The sequence below is a fragment of the Bidens hawaiensis genome, unplaced genomic scaffold (genome assembly GCF_021521415.1).
Source record: "Bidens hawaiensis isolate Kalapana, Puna unplaced genomic scaffold, B.hawaiensis_p1.1 tig00001576_1, whole genome shotgun sequence".
In the NCBI taxonomy this organism is placed as follows: Eukaryota; Viridiplantae; Streptophyta; class Magnoliopsida; order Asterales; family Asteraceae; genus Bidens; species Bidens hawaiensis.
The window spans coordinates 493220-509926 of record NW_027491089.1 but is presented as its reverse complement, the minus strand read 5'-3'; the positions used below and the strand labels follow the sequence as shown (position 1 = coordinate 509926).

The 16707-nt window shown below is 35.7% G+C and overlaps 1 protein-coding gene and 1 long non-coding RNA gene across 2 annotated transcripts in view; one reads left to right on the top strand and one right to left on the bottom strand.

Annotated features, from left to right (window-relative positions):
• The window catches only part of LOC143589088 (uncharacterized), a 183052-nt gene that overhangs the window by 98390 nt on the left and 67955 nt on the right, over positions 1–16707 (top strand). The window lies entirely within an intron of this gene.
• Positions 4014–8399, bottom strand: LOC143589067 (pentatricopeptide repeat-containing protein At1g08070, chloroplastic-like). The gene is made up of 3 exons (XM_077069926.1): positions 8002–8399; positions 6246–6947; positions 4014–5028 (listed from the first exon to the last, which is right to left on the bottom strand). The coding sequence occupies exons 1-3, from the start codon at positions 8390–8392 to the stop codon at positions 4133–4135; spliced, it is 1989 nt and encodes a 662-aa protein (XP_076926041.1). The 5' UTR covers positions 8393–8399; the 3' UTR covers positions 4014–4132.

Here is a 16707-nt window from a genome sequence, read left to right as displayed (position 1 = left end):
TTCTCTCCTCTAGATTGTTAATGTCGGTGATTCCAAATTCAGTGAGCAATCGAATGCTGCTTGCCGAAGTATAAGGTTCAACACAAAGATCGCCGTGATGATAAAAGTTGCGATACCAGAAACCAAAACACATCCATAAACACGAACATCAGAATACCAGTGTAGAGACAAGCATGTATCATTCCAGATACCGTTCTGTAATTACCAACAACCGGGCACGTACGGTTCTCACAGTCGTCATACTGTATGGGCTCGGTGTCGTCTATTGCCAGTTTAAGATATCTGCAGTAATCAAATGACAGACTTCTGGGGTTAAGAAGCATAAACTTGCATTCATCTGTAGCGAAGTAACACTCGGGAAGATCCTTCAGACTTTGGTACAGATTGTTCAAGCTCCCGAGAACCTCAAACTTTGTATTATCAAGTTTACCCAAGAGTCTGACAATTGTTCCCATGGGCAATGTCATGAAGCTGAACAGAATGTCAACAAAGGTGTGATCAGCTACAGCATACACCACTCTATTTTCCACTTTGTCTACTATTGCTTTTATTGAGATCTTAGCTTCCTTTGTCTTCGTATCAGCCATAATTCCAGAACCCTACGCAAGATCCTGTCTACTGGTTTCTTATATTGAAATTTTATGCAATGAAGACTTGAATTTAAACTGGTTTAGAGGTAATGAAAAGTTTTTCATTAAACGGTATTGAATGGTAGTTTAATTAATTCTCAAGTACCTTTGGGAGTGATATCATGCTTTGAAAAACTGTAGGCGACCTCTTGGGTTCTATTCAACATTTAAAGCCATTTAGCTTGTATCGGATTGGACTAAAGAAATGGTATAACCGGTTGAGTCAGGTTGTATCGCAAGGTTAAACTAGGTTATTTAGTTTACCTTGTAATTTTATATAAATATGACTTCAACTCAAAAAGTAACCTAAAACTATATGATTCTGTAATCCAAAAGTTTATCCATAATTAAAAAATAATAATACAAACGCACTCGATTTTTAAAAAATAATCCAAAAGTTTACTCGTTTCAATGTTAATCGCTAGATTAAAAGTAACTTTTAAAAAATATGAGTCGCAAAATATCTAAAATTTCTTGGCATAAAACCAGTTTGTCGGTTTAAACTGGTATTAAATAAAAAAAGCCACATATTCGATGTTCTAGTAAACCATCCAAAAATACTAGGCTTAAAATACCGGATTGATATGCAAAACTCAGTATTTCCGGTTCAACCGGCAGGTATGAACCGGTATTTACAACACTGGCTAAAATTCTTATAAGAAAGAGTTTTTTTTTTCGTCTTTTAATCGTACATTGAATTTGCTGATTTGCCCCACTTGTGACCTAGTGGTATGAACGTTTGGGTTCTCATGTGGAGACCCGAGTTCATTCCCCACTTGTGTCACTTTGTGTGGATATATATTGGCAATGAAATTTTTGAGATAGGCCTTATATGTAAGGTTGTCAGTTCGGATTATGAGTCCACCCGGGTTTTCGTTCCACCGTATGTTACGCCAGAGAGTTCTGCTCTTGAAACAGCATAACGACTGCCAAGTGGCAGCCGGTGGTATGGTTTCCGAAGGAATGCCCAAGTCAAACTTTGAAGCAAGCTTGGATTCGTTTAAGATAACAAGTCTAGCCAGAGTAAGGCATCGGGGTTCTTCAAATTTGAAGAGTATGATATCCTAAATAGAAAAGAGTCGTCATTTATAAAATAAACATAAAAGATATGTAAGTTGATAAAAAGTGATTAATTTGAAGTATGCAAATGGTAATCTGGTGATCACACTTTAATATTTATAAATTTATCTTCTCTTTAAAGCTTACAACTTGATTGTCTTTAATGGATGATTTACGAATGAATATATGACTTATTCATCTATGGTATCTATGATGAAAGTGCTAGGGCAAAATAACCGATTATTAACTAATGTATGATATTATATTTTATTATTAATGAATATATGACTTATTCATCTTAGTTTATGCTTTACTAAGGTTTAAGTTCACGGTTCAAATAGAAGAAATTTGAAATTCATATTAACGAGTGCATACCTTAGTTTATGTATCGGATTGGACTAAAAATGGTACAACCGGTTGAGCTAGGTTGTACCGTAAGAATGCAAACAAAAGTAACTATATCAAGAAAAATGGATGGGATGGGCACGTATAACGAGCGTTTTCAAATACGGCAGTTTGGTTTAGGTCAGAAGTGGTTGGACTCGTACGCATTATGTGAAATTATACGCAAAACAATCATACAAAGATTAGTTAATGTAGAAAATCAACGAAAAATATATTTCTAATTGGCACGTGTATCGCATGTAATGCATTGCTGGTTCGACAAATCAAATAGACAAGTAGTGGGTTCATTGAGAATCGGGATCCATCAGCTTAAACGAACTATGATTGAACTCACTTACACGTCATCCTTTTCTCTATAGTCATCTTCAGTTGTTAATAACTTTTAGGAAATTGGATTCTAATAGTCCAAACTATTGACAGTTGGCCAGTATTAATCTCTACTATCACTTTGGACAGTGACAATCCTAACTATCACTTTTATTACTAACAACAATCATACTCTAACAAATTATTAACTCCGTTAGTCATATTCTTCTAAGTTAATGTGAAATGACCGAACTACCCTCACTAACAAATAAATAATAATAATAAAAATAACAACATTAACATAAGAAAACCCGACTAACGGAGTTAACAATTTGTTAGACTGGGATTTTTGTAACAAAAGTGATAGTTGGGATTGTCACCGGCCAAAGTGATAATAAAGATTAAAATTGGCCAATTGTCAATAATTTAAATTATTAGAATCCAATTACAGAGTACCCGGCGTTACTTAGTTGGTCGTTAATAAAAAAAAAGAATCCAATTTTCCTAATTTAATACTTGGGAAATTAATATAACTTTTTTCAATATATAGTATTATACTATGGGCATGTTTGGCAAAACTAGCTGCAACTGGAAGCTGGTGGCTAGTGGCGTGAAGTTTGTAGCTGTTAGCTGTAACTGGTAGCTGTTAGCTGTAGTTTTTTAAATATATCTAGATGTTTGGCAAAGTAGCTGAAGCTTTTTATAAAATGACTAAAATGAGCATACATAAAAAAGATAATAGTAAATGTATTTATTTTCGATGGATTTTAAGTAATTTAAAATAATAAAAGCCTATAGCTTTTTCTAAACACTATTAGTAGGAGCTTCAAACTTTAAGTTTTTTCTCTTAACCTAAAAGATTTAAGCTCTTTGAATCAAACAAATATTTTAATTGAGTATTAACTTTTTCTTAAAATCTTGAAACTAAAATCTCCTAAAAGCTCTAAAACTCTCAACCAAACATAACCTATATATATTATAAGAAACCTAATAGTTAAGTTCAAACTTTTCAATTTTAGTCCCTCAACTTTTAAGTTCTTTCAAATTAACCCTTCAAAGTTCTAAACTGTTTTAATTTGATCTCAAGCATTCTTTTTGGCTAAACTTTGTTTTTAATTCTGCCCCCCCCCCCCCCCCACAAAAAAAAAAAAATTCATTGTTTTAATATGTTTCTTAATTTGTTATTACATATGTATATCTAAGTTACTGATCTTTCTTAATGATCACCATATGAAGTTTTTTTTAGATCTTTTCGTATTTCGTTCCGACATGTTTATTTCATCTATGTCGCGTCGTTAACACGAATGTATTTTTACAATAAAGTATATAAGTTTCGTTGAAAACGAAATTGTGTTCGCAATAGAATATATTTTTTTGTATTGCAAGCTATATAGTGAAGGCAGTACCATATTGATATCGTAATGAGCTTAACCGATACCAACAAAGTTTTATTTTGTATAGATAAAAAAATTGTATCGAAGTGTTAGTCGTTATGATGTGTTTGTATATCTGCATTTAAAATCTCAAGCCCGTTACCGAGTTTCTCGTACAACGCGTGAAGGAAACACAATAGTTTACATGATTACATCACCTGTATCATAGTGTTTTGCAATATAATATATAGTCTGCCTCACCTTTACATCATGTGCATTGTAAATTTTACATTAACTTTATAGTATTATACTATACATAGTATGTCACATACTACAACCTATCAAATACACATGACACTTTCACCAACAATCCATACAAGAACAAGCACCATCTTTAAAATGATGAAACCGATTCCGATCCCTAGCAATAATCTCCCTTCCAAATATCTTCGAAATCAACTTCGTAGCCGAATGACAATTCCCACAAACCCGCAAGTTCTTCATGATCCTAATCGTTGTCCCAGGCTTTGTACTAATCAACCCAAAGGCAATAGCTAACCGTTCACTATGTTGACATAACATACCTTCTTTTAACTCATCTTCCATATCGTAAAGCACCAAAGACTTATCAGAAACATGCCCGAATTCATCAAGAAGCCGATTAACTTCTTCCAACATAGCATAGATCTTGTCACTCATGGGATGTGTTTTGTCACTTGCAAGAAACTCGTGAACGATACCATCCATTTCAATTGAAGTACAACCCGGGATTCTTTTTGACCCGTCGTCTTTAAACTTTGTTCTGATTCTTGCAACATCGTCCCATTTACCATTGGCAGCGTAAAGATTTGATAAAAGCATATGAGCCCCCGAGTTCTCAGGCTCCAGTTCAAGAACCTTTGAAGCAAAATATTCGCCCAAGTGAACGTTTTTGTGAAGCGTGCAAGCGCCAAGAAGTGAACCCCAAATCGCACTGTCTGGGTTCACATCCATGTTCTTGATCACAGCCATGACTTCTTCAAACAAACCGGCTCGGGCTAAAAGATCGATTAGACAACCGTAGTGTTGGAGTTTGGGTGGAATCTTGTAATCTTGGATCATGGAGTGGAAATATTGTTGACCGAGGTTGACCAGTCCGGCATGGCTGCAGGCTGATAAAACACCAACAAATGTTATGTCATCTGGAGTGAAACCATCGTTGACCATATTCTTGAAAACTTCAATTGCTTCGTGGGCTCGCCTATGCATGGCCAACCCTGAAATTGGAGATGTTAAGTTAGATTGCAGTACTTTATTCGTTACAGTTCAAACACGTAAAATACAAAAATCAGCCAAATATGATATGGGTCAAAAGGATTATGGGTTAAATGGGTCTACAACCTCTTAAATCGTTTTAATTAAAAATATATATTTTTTATTACTTGCGTATTGTAGTTCTCCTAGTCGTATTCAATAGACTAAATATATACAAAATAAGAATACTATACAGCGAATATAAATTACCTATTTAAAAAAAAAGAAAAATACACAGGAAATTGTTGACGGGTCGGCCTGACTGTTTTGACATGCAAATATAAATTACCTATTTTGGCCCAAACCCAATCTGACCCGTCACCCAACCCACCCATGTTTTCGCATATAAAAGTTAGATGTTATTACCCACCCATAATTCGGGTAGATGTTTAACAATAGAAACATGTTAAATTATATAAATTAGGAAAAACAAAACGGGTTAAAAAACTAAACAAGTCAAGATGCGCCTAAAGTGTATTCAAATGTTTACAATGTCCAAAATCGTTTTATTCAAAAGAAACTGTATTATTATTTTACTACTATAGTTCTCGTTATCATATTTAGTATTTATGACATACAAAAACAGGACTAGAAAATGTTGGCGCATCAGCTCAACACAACCCAACTTGATTCGTTATGACCAATTTTCATCTACCTGAATTCAAATGCTTAAAATGTCTTAAAACAACTTATTAAAAGAAATTATAATATTATTTTCAAAATACACAAATTCAGAAATAGACAGGAAAGTGTTGACGGGTCAGCCCTACTGTTTTGACCTGCAAAAAAATAATTACCTATTTTGGCCCAAAGCTAATCTGAACTATCACCCAACCGACCCATTTTTCCACGTATAAATGTTAGTTATTATGACCCGAGCTATTGATTCGGGTTGTGTTCTATTTGTAACAACTTAAATAGGCAAAATATATAAATTAGCTACAGATGAAACAAGTCGAAGGGTTAAACAGGTCACTTTTTGCCTAAATTGTAGTCACGTTCATTATGCAAAAACAGTTTTATTCTAAAGAAACTTATCATTGCTTTAGTACTATAGTTCTTGTTAACATATAGCGTGTAAGCTCAACAGGACCCTGCACGTAAAAATTACCAGTGTTGAGCCGACCCCCACAGTTTGACCCGTTAGCTGACCGTTACAAGCTTCCCATTTTTCATTTACCTGAAATCATTGCATTCCACGAGGCCAAACTTTTGTGTCTCGTACTCTCAAAAACACTTTTTGCAGCTTCTATATCTCCACACTTTGCATGCATATCAATAAGACTAGTGAATAGAGAAGTATTACACGACTCTGTAAACTTCTTTCCAATGTAAGCGTGGATCCATTTTCCGATATCAAGAGCACCCATGTGAGCACAAGCTGGAAGAACGCTTAACAACGTGACTTCATTCGCTTCGTACTTTAACTGCAGCATCGTTCTAAAGAGGTCCAAAGATTCTTTATAATGGTGTGTATGTGTATAACCGCCAATCATCACATTCCACGTGACTATATTCTTGTTAACTGTTATGTCAAATAAGCTTCTAGCTTTGTCTAACTCGTTGCATTTTGAGTACATGTCAATAAGCGCGTTAACAAGCCGAACGTTTGAAGAAAGTTTATGGTTTATAATCCAAGTGTTGATTTGTTCTCCTGTTGTAAGATTACCCGATTGAGCACAAGCAGAAAGAACTGTGACTAATGTGCTCTCATTCGGTTTGATTCTGGCTCTTTGCATCTTGTTAAACAGATCGATTGCCTCTTCAAACAGTTTGTTTCGGGTATGACCGGATATTATAGAGTTCCATGACACCACATCTCGCACAGGCATTTCATTGAACAGTTTACGAGCGTCTTCTAACCGCCCTTGATTCGTGTACCCTGTAATCAACTTTGTTTGATGACCAACTATCCCATATCTTTTGTAATCAATGTTGTGCGCGTAACTAAGACCTGAACGTGTGTAACAGGCGTTAAACACGGGTAGGTAACTCCGCGCGTGTAACCGACACTGATTACTTGTGCAAAGCACGGACTTAAGCGCGTACCGCGGTTGGGTTATGCGTGTTAAATGGCGCGAAATGCGCGTTTCCCAGCCTTGGTACAAGTAACCGGCATCGGAATGCGCGTAACTGCATTTAAGCACATATAACTAGGGTATGCAACGGGATCAAACCCGTGAGACCCGACCTGAAACCGTTTAGTGGTATTACTGGGACCGGGGACCGGACCATATTGTAAATAATCTTATAACCGGGTCTGATCGGTTCAGGGTTCAGGTCTCACGGGTCATACCCGGTTTATATAAAGAGAAAATGGAAAACCCTGTGAGACCAGACTCGGATCCGTTTAGTGGTATTCTTAGGACCCGGACCCCACCCTATTGTAAATAACAGGGTCTAATCAGTTCTGGTTTCGCGGTCTTACCCCCCGTTTACGTAAAGAGAAAATGGTCAAAGACTTGACCTAAAAACCCGAAGTAAAGCTGACATGTATAGTAATTTAGGGGAAAAAAACATTTATTAGACCAATCCATTTTAGCCTTAAACCCGTTCTAACCGGCAACCATTCTGACCCAACACCCCTTTCAACCCAAACCGACATGAACCTTTTCCTAAATCGACCCGTTCTGACCCTAACCCGTTCCACGCGTTTTTGGCCATAGGTCGCGTAACCTACGTCGTGCACGTAACCAGTACAGAAAACCCAAAGTAAATCTCATATGTACAGTAATTTTTAAAAAAAAGGAAAGAGTAAAAAAATACATTTTTTAAACCAACCCGTTTTGGCCTTAAACCCGTACAGGCCCGAATCCGTTATGATCCAACACACATTTCATCCCAACCAAAATAACCCGTTTTTCAAAACTGCCCCGTTTCGACCCGAAACCATTCAACAGACCCGTAACCCAACCCGACCCATTTACCATTCCCACCTGTAATCAACGCGGTAAACGAAACCGCATCTCTCATCGAACTTTTATCAAACACTAACCGTGCATCCTCCACCTCTCCAACTTTCACATAAAAATCAATCAAAGAAGTATGCACAAACTTATCAGAACACACCCCAAGCTTCAAAACATGCCCATGAACCTGTTTACCCTCGTTCAACCCCTCAATTCTTGCACATGATTTGAAAAGTGATGGGAAAGTGTAAGAGTTTGGTTGGGTGTTGGATAAAAGCATAAAGTTGTAAAATTGAATGGCTGAGAATGGTGATGAGGATAGTGAGTAAGATTTGATAAGTGTGTTCCATGTGAATTGGTCAGGTGGGTGTTGTTGAGTGCAGGTGTGAAGGCCAGTTTTGATGAACTGAGCGTGCATTGTGATAAGAGAAAGATGTTGAGATTATCATGTCACTGGAGGTGTCATTTTTAGTTGTACCCGAATACCGAACTCGACTTCAAGCCACCCAAACCTGAAAATTAGAATACCCGAATAACCCGAACCTTAAATGGGTCGATTATCAGGTCATTTTTTCCTTAATAAGAAACCAAAACGTGAAACCTGAAAACAACCAGAACATTTGTTGTCTTTTCTTTATAAATACGTTTCAGTTTGGAAGATAAGTGTTTAAAATATTATGTTCTACTAGACGAAAGCTCGCGCGATGCAGCGGGTGTTTGAATACAAACTCTGGTAATCACGTAACAATTATGTGTGTTCATGGTTCGGTTTAAAACTTTCAAATCGTTTAAACCGACCATATTTTAGGTTTCACAGTTCGTTTTTCTTTAACTTTCGGTTTCAATTTTAACAATTTAGTTTCGATTCTCGTCAACAAAAACCGTTACTAATGGTTTGTCTCAAATGTTTTAACTTAAAAATTGTCAAAACCGAGTTGTGAACAACAATATGTAACATGTTATTTTTTTAATATAAAAAAACTACGATGATATCATACTCAAATTAAAGAGAATAAAATACTCGTTTTTATAGTGTAACTTTTTTATAAAAAAAATATTGATATGAAAAAGTTATGATCGTTTAAAAATCGTTGGGGGGAAGTTGGTTTAAAATTAAAATAAAAAATAATCTATACTATATATAGTATAGGAGTGAGGGGCCTCTTAAATTTTTAGAGGTACCACTCTTGTTGCATAAAATACAAGTAACAATTCATAAAATTTTAAGAATGTAAGGGTAAAATAGTTTTTGTTTATTCCAAAATAATATACAATAATGGTTATTCAACTTCAATCAAGTTTTGTTAATATATTAAATAGTTACACATTCCCCCTAATTATAAACTACCTACCCCACGCCTTTTTAGCGGCCGTAACTTTTTCACACGTTAATATACTTTGTAAAAAATTACACCATAAAAACGAGTATTCTGTTCTCTTTAATTTGAGTATAGTATTGCTATAGTTTATTAATTTTTTAAAAACTAACATCTAACGTGATCAGTTACTACCGACAACGGGTCGAGCAGGTTCGGGTAATGGTGTTGGAACAAGTTAGGGTTGGAACAGGTTAATACAAAAAGGGTTAATTTAATTCATGTCGAGATGAGTTTAGATCGAAAGGGTTCATGTCAAAACGTTTTCGGGTCGGAACAAGTTCGCAAAGCGGACTGGGTTTTGAGATTATTGTACATTTAATCTTTGCTTCTTGCTTGTCGCCACCAGTTACGCACGTTCAAACATCAGTTACCGCCACTTACCTGGATGACATTGTTTATACATACCAGGTTGCTCGGGGTATAGGCATTATTTGGCGCGCTTACTGGCACTGGTTACACGTCCGAAGCCACGCTAAAGGCATATCACCTTCGGGTTACGCACGTACCATTGCGAGATTACATACGTAATAACACTGGTTGCGTTTGCGCATACACCGTTGCATCGCGCGAGCAACTGACTAGTATATAGTGAAAGATGAGGGACCAAACTTACAATTATTATTTAATTTAACAAAAGTCTAGTAAAGTTGACGGTAAAAATTTGTTAATATTTTCAAAGAATTGAAAATGCACGTTGAATATTATGTTTGAAAGACCATTTTGTCCTTTTCAATATGCTATGTATGTTGTACCATGTCTTATATAGATTGTAAATCCCTTAAAATTAAGGTATTTTAATTTGCCCTCCTCTCATATATTATATATAGTATAGATGATTAGTCTCTAGACTTTTTAGCATCATATCATATTATCATATAATGTTTGAATTTTTATGATATTTATTTAGCAGGAGAATGATATTTTGTGAAACTTTTTTTTTCATTTTACATTTAAACCCGAAAACCGAACAACTTAACCAGAACTAGCCCAAACCCAACCATCTCGAATTTATATGGGTCGATTATCGGGTCAACTTTTCTTGACCAAAAACCCAAACAACCCAACCGAACAACCCGAAAAACACCACTACCGAACCTAACCCCAATGGTATAAACTTCTTCCATCTAGTACGAAAAGAACCACCCAACAACTCCCAATAGGTCAAGATAAGATCTTACCTATATCACCAAAATAACATATATGTGCTCGATTTCATAGGATTGGGCATAAAAATTTTCGGGTCGATACGACGGTTTGGACAAGTAAGGTTAATCACATAATAAAAATACGATGCGGTAATTAAAAAAAACGTCTCCGTTAAAAAACAGAGGATAATCCACATGCCTTTGCCATTGGTGTAACTTTACGAGTGGGCTGATGACCACGTTTTTCCTACAGTTAAATCTACCTTAAATTGCCTCTTTAATTTCGCAAGTCATAAGAGGATAAAGTTTCATAAACATAAATACAAATGCTGCAATTGCATACATCTTTACACTTAAAACAATCCTATTTGTTTAATTATGCCACATCTTCATCTTTTTTCCCAATATCTAGATTCTAGATATATATGAAGCATATACATTGATAAATAAATTATTAAACAATAATTTTGTCCTAGATATTTAAAAAAAAGGCATTAGCACAATTACACAGCACACAAGAAAGCTAACATGGAGGCATGTTGCAACAAGAGAGAATTGAACCTGGTATCTTCAATTACAAAGCATAGTCTTAACCACTAGAGCATTTGTCTAATTTGTTTATAGATTAACTTTGTATTTTATATATGGGTTCATTCTAGCCTTTTTATATGGACGTTCTACGAACAATCTGAAAGTCAGTGGGTTCCCGTGAACCCGGTGAACCCACATTAGATCCGCCCCTGAGTTAGGGTTTGATGATTAAAATGTTTCACAAATAAATGAGATTTTGTAACTCTTTTAAAAGCTATCTGGATTTGGTGAGATCATAACCCGTTTATTTTTTTTTTTACTATAAAATTGTTTCTTAATTATAAATAATATCTTTTTTCTCAAAATGGTTGGTAATTTTTATTACATCCCTATTTTATAGGATTTCCAGATCAAATATTTAGTAATATTATTTTTTAATTTAATGAGGTGTTATAACCCGTTTAAGGGCTATCTGCGTTTGGTGAAACTCATACCCGTGAAGTTTGGTCAAATGCATGATAAGTCACCATTATAAACAAATTAATCTTGTGGCTTGAGAGGAGGTGGGGAGCAACCAGAAAGTTTTTAAATTTTTTGTTTATATATGTTTAAGATTTAAGATTAAGATTTATCTCCAAGTTGAACACCTAATGACCGAGAGAGTCTTCATAGTTGAGCCTAAGAATCTCCTTCATAATCTGGGCCCAAATCTCGTTTCCTTTGCCATTCCGATTAATGACTCTTCACCTCCATTTGTATAACAAAGTCAGGTTAAAATTCTTTAACTAACCCACCCCCACCCTGTTTTCTTTAGCTTTATTAACCAACCCCAAAATACAATTCCAACTCTAAACGTATATTTTCCACATGCGATTCCATACTAACAAAAACTTATCCTGTTAGAGATTTTTTTGATGACATTGAGTGGTTGTGTGCAATTGAAGATCTTGAACATTTACTATGGATGAGCCGAAAGTCACGAGACCCAGAATTTTTTTTCCTACTTTTACAAAAGTTTCGGGTCGGGTCGAAAAATAAAAACTATATTTTAATCATTCAACTAAAATACCAAATAAATTATTCAACTTGTTCTCATACATGAAAAACCTATTTTTTAAACAAAGACAATATGTGAGAGGAAAGATGGGTATCTGAAAAAGAATCACAACTCAACGGGGCGACCTTTAAGATCTTTAAACTCATCAATTACGGATGTCGAATCAAAATTTCGGAAAGTTCTCTTTGAATATGAATTACCAGTTTTCCTATGATAATTAATCTAACATGTATATCACTACAGCAAACAAAAATTCTTATAAATTTCACACATTTAATAACAAAAATTAGAAAAAAAAAAACAAAAAAAACTCTTGAAAGAAGACCAAATTCAAGGACCAATTCTTCCAAACATTAACATACCAAATCGAAAAAAAAAAACAAATGATGAACATGTTGCTTGCCTAGTGTCTAAATTGTGATTTGTGTGCACCTTGTGACTTGACCTGGGTTTAGTGGTCCGAGTCTTCTTTAAACCGCCTGCTTCTCAAGTTTAATTTTTACACCTTAGCGCCCAGACAAAAAATCTTCTGCTTCAGTTGTTGGATTAGGGTGGTAGTGTGGACTATTCTTAGTTTTTTGTCGTTTAAAAATCATTTGGGCTGGGTTTTTTTTGTTTAAAAAAAGTTGGGCTTATGGGGCCTTCTTTACATTAAATAGGTAAACGGTTTTCCGTTCTTCGACTTTAAGGATTTATTTAAAAAAATAAGTGTGGGCTGGACACAAATAATATGGATGAGTCGGACACAAATAATATGGATTGAACGGACTCAATACATATAATTCCTTTTGACTTTTTAGGAAAAAATTACCTTACTACAAATTAAAAGAGATACTTAACACACACTACCTAAGTTTAAATGAACACTCCAATGAAGCCTTAAAAAACTAAGGGGGCTAAAATTTCCAGTTAACATGTCCTACATTTCTAATTAACACTCGATTTGTGAGACACGTTTTTGCCATATAAGCAATTCATGTCATCGAAAAATTGATGGGGTTAATTTTATTTTTGTGGTCACTAAACCTCATTTGTTAAATACATCGAACCTCACATAAAATTTATAGGTTTAATTTTAGTTTAAATGGGTTTGGTTGTTTTTGAGTTAACCCTATAAACTCACTTAAGTGCAGTGCTAAATGGGTCATGTTTAAACCGACCTGATGAGTCCACATGCTAACACACTTATTCTATTAGTACTGAAATCTATATAGCTTAGAACCAAGTATCAAAGTTATTTGCAGTTATTATAGGATTGCTAGAGAAAAATACTTTTAAAGTCTAAATTCGAATCATTTCTGATCAACATAAAATCAAAGTTATTATTATTAAATTTGAATCCCCAATCCTTAAATAACAACACTAACTTGCTAATAACTCTCACCAACTTTCAATTTAAATAGGTGGGAGTTAGAAGGAACCGGGTGGAGCATGGAGGCCAGCCATCACGCGTGATGGCTTGGCAAATACCGCCGCCGGCCCTCTCATCACGCGTGATGAGAGGGTCAACGTGATGGCCATCACGCGGTGGTTTTCGAGAAATATTACTGTTGAGGTGGACAACCGTTGGGAGGGAGGGGGTTTAAAATAAAAAATAGAATTATTTTACCTATAAATATATTTTCAAAACAAACTCAAATCCAACTCAAATCGATCTTCTACTACACACAACATTTTAACATTACACCAATGGAGGGTTCTAAGACACATGGCTCGGGTTAAAAGAAAGCCCAACCCCGACCAAATGTTCGACAAAATCTAGGCGAACCGACGAGATTTTGGTTACAAGACGAACCCGACACAACCCAACCATTCCAACAACAACATTCCCAACAACAACCTTATTATCCACAACTTTTTCAACCGTACCAAAACCAACAACACCCTTCCCAACAACACCCTTATTATCAACCGTCCCAAAACCAATCTTTTCAATCGTATCGAAACCAACCTTTTATTCTTCCTTTTTCTACCCAAAATTATCCAAATAATGCTTTTCAAATGCTTCAATCTCAACCGTCTCAAATTTCCGTCGATCCCCTAGACGATAACGATGTTACACATCAATTTGCAAGTGCTTTTCGTCATGAAGTGAACAATGTGGATGAATATGAACCTGCGGAGGAGGATCAAGATGAACCCGCGAAGAGGCGTTGGTTGCCCGCTGAGGATGTCGCCTTGACCAAGGCTTATTTACACTACTCCGAATCAAAAAACACTCAAACCAACAAAAAAAGAAATGTTATGGAAACGTATTAATGAACATTTCTCGAAACTTCCCGGCTCAACCGTACGAAACAAGGATCAAATGATTGCCAAGTGGGAAGATTTGAATCGAAAAATGTCAAAATTTAATGCTTGTTTCGTCCAATTGGTAACTATTTTAGTTTATTTTTTTAATAATCTATTACTTTATTTTGAAATTATATATATATATATATATACATATTTTTTTCTCAATGTTTTGTAGTCCCGAACTTCAAAAAGCGGAGCGAGCGAGGCGACTATCATAAAGGAAGCTTTGCGCGATTATATCAACGTTTTCCGATGAAGACCTTTTCCCCACTTGGAAGCGTAGGAGGTTGCAAGACGTCACCCGAAGTGGGAACCGATTCCCATGGTCGATATGAACGGACCGACGGCTCCAAGGAAGAAATGATCTTCTTCAAAAAGATCAATAACTTCCGAGTCCGGGTACTACACAACGTCTACCGACGGCTTGTCATGCAACATGCCGAGCATGAACTTGAACGAGGAACCCAGAGACGATCCCGACGAAGACACACCCGCACCCACACGGCCGCATCGCAAGAAAACTGGGGAATCTTCAAGACTCAGAAAGGAAGCGGTGGCCGAAAACTTCGCCGAATACAAGTCGGCTAAGTTGGCGGAAATGGCCGAGACGAATGAGCGAAAGAAAGAGGCTCATATTTTAAAAATGAAACGTGAAGAGACCTATATCAACCATTTGAATGAAAACCAAAAAAACTGATCTAACATTCCTCATACGACCACACGAACATGTTGACGAACCCTTTAAATCGATCATACTTCAACGCAAACGCGAGATATGCGACAAGTGGGGTTGGGAAGGGCCGTAGGTTTTTTTTTGTCGGTTTTTTTAATTTAGTTGTCTTTGTAAATTCTCAAAATGGCCCTTTTATAAGAGAGAAAGTCTAAAGTAGCCCTAATTTCAACATATTCCTAAAATAGCCCATCAAATTTGGACTGAGGAGACGAGATCTGAAAAAATCCTCCGGCCAATAAAATTCAGACAAGTGTCAAAATCCGACGGTTTTTTAAAAATATCGGGGGACCGGTCCATATTTCCTATTAAAAGTTCTTGAAATAAAACAGTCTTTTCCGACGGTCTTTTAATGTTTCCTAACGGGTCCCCACAACTTTTAAAAACATGGGAAAATGTGCCTTCAAATTCAGTCTTTCAAGATGCATTTAGGGTGAATTTGTACGAGGAAGACCATATATTTATAAATATCGAGGGACCCGTCCATATTTTGAACTAAAATATATTTTACAAAGCTTTCTTGCTAGATGGATTAGTTAAGTTTCTCATCTAACCCCTATAAATTTTAAAGACATGGAAAATTGTGCAATTTCATTTTATCTTTCAAGACACTTACCTGATAAATTTGAACTAAGTGGATCATATTTTTGAAAAGATTGAGGTACCCGTTCATATTCTCCATATTCTTTACGAAATCTTAATATTAAAAAGTTGTCTTGCCAGACGGTTTATTAAAAATTCTTATCTCGACCCTACAAATTTTGAGCTCATGGAAAAATGTGCATTACAAATTTGTCTTTCAAGACACGAATCTTTAAATTTTGTACGAAGGAGACGAGTATGTAGTATATTCTTACGAGTACGATGAGAACTTGTATGATAATCGGGAAATGCGTGTTACCTTAAACCGAGCTTCAAGTAAAGCAATTAGCTTGGAATGGTTGATGTTTGAAGCAAGACCAACACCTCCCCGTTTACAGTTTATTGGAATATAATAATACCTTCCGTTACCGGTTTGCAAATTACCACCATAACAAACAACAACATTATCAAGTTCCATGGAAGTTAGGTTTAGGGTGGTATGAGAGGATGGTTTATGGTGGTATGAAGAGGAAGATGATGAAGATAACTCATGTATATTCTTTGGATGATCATGTCGGAATAGACTGAATCACATAATATATTGTCGGTTTAGACGGATTATAAATAAATTTTGAAGGTGTGGACTAAATTAAAACACATAAGAAATAAACTACAAACTTGTCTTTTTGGTACAAATTCACCCTAAACGCGTCTTGAAAGACTGAATTTGAAGACACATTTTCCCATGTTTTTGGAAGTTGTGGGGACCCGTTAGGAAACATTAAAAGACCATCGGAAAAAACTGTTTTATTTCAAGAACTTTTAATAGGAAATATGGACTGGTCCCCCAATATTTTTAAAAAACCCGTCGAATTTTGACACTTAGTCTGAATTTTATTGGCCGGAGGATTTTTTCCAGATCTCGTCTCCTCGGTCCAAATTTGATGGGCTATTTTGGGAATATGTTGAAATTTATGGCTACTTTAGACTTTCTCTCTCCTAAAAGGGTCATTT

Coding starts and splice junctions, on each gene's coding strand:
- LOC143589067 (XM_077069926.1), bottom strand. CDS start 8,392: ATGCACGCTCAGTTCATCAAAACTGGCCTTCACACCTGCACTCAACAA. Junction 6,948..8,001: donor GTTTACCGCGTTGATTACAG/GTGGGAATGGTA, acceptor AGTTGATTACAG/GGTACACGAATCAAGGGCGG. Junction 5,029..6,245: donor GTGGAATGCAATGATTTCAG/GTAAATGAAAAA, acceptor CTCCAATTTCAG/GGTTGGCCATGCATAGGCGA.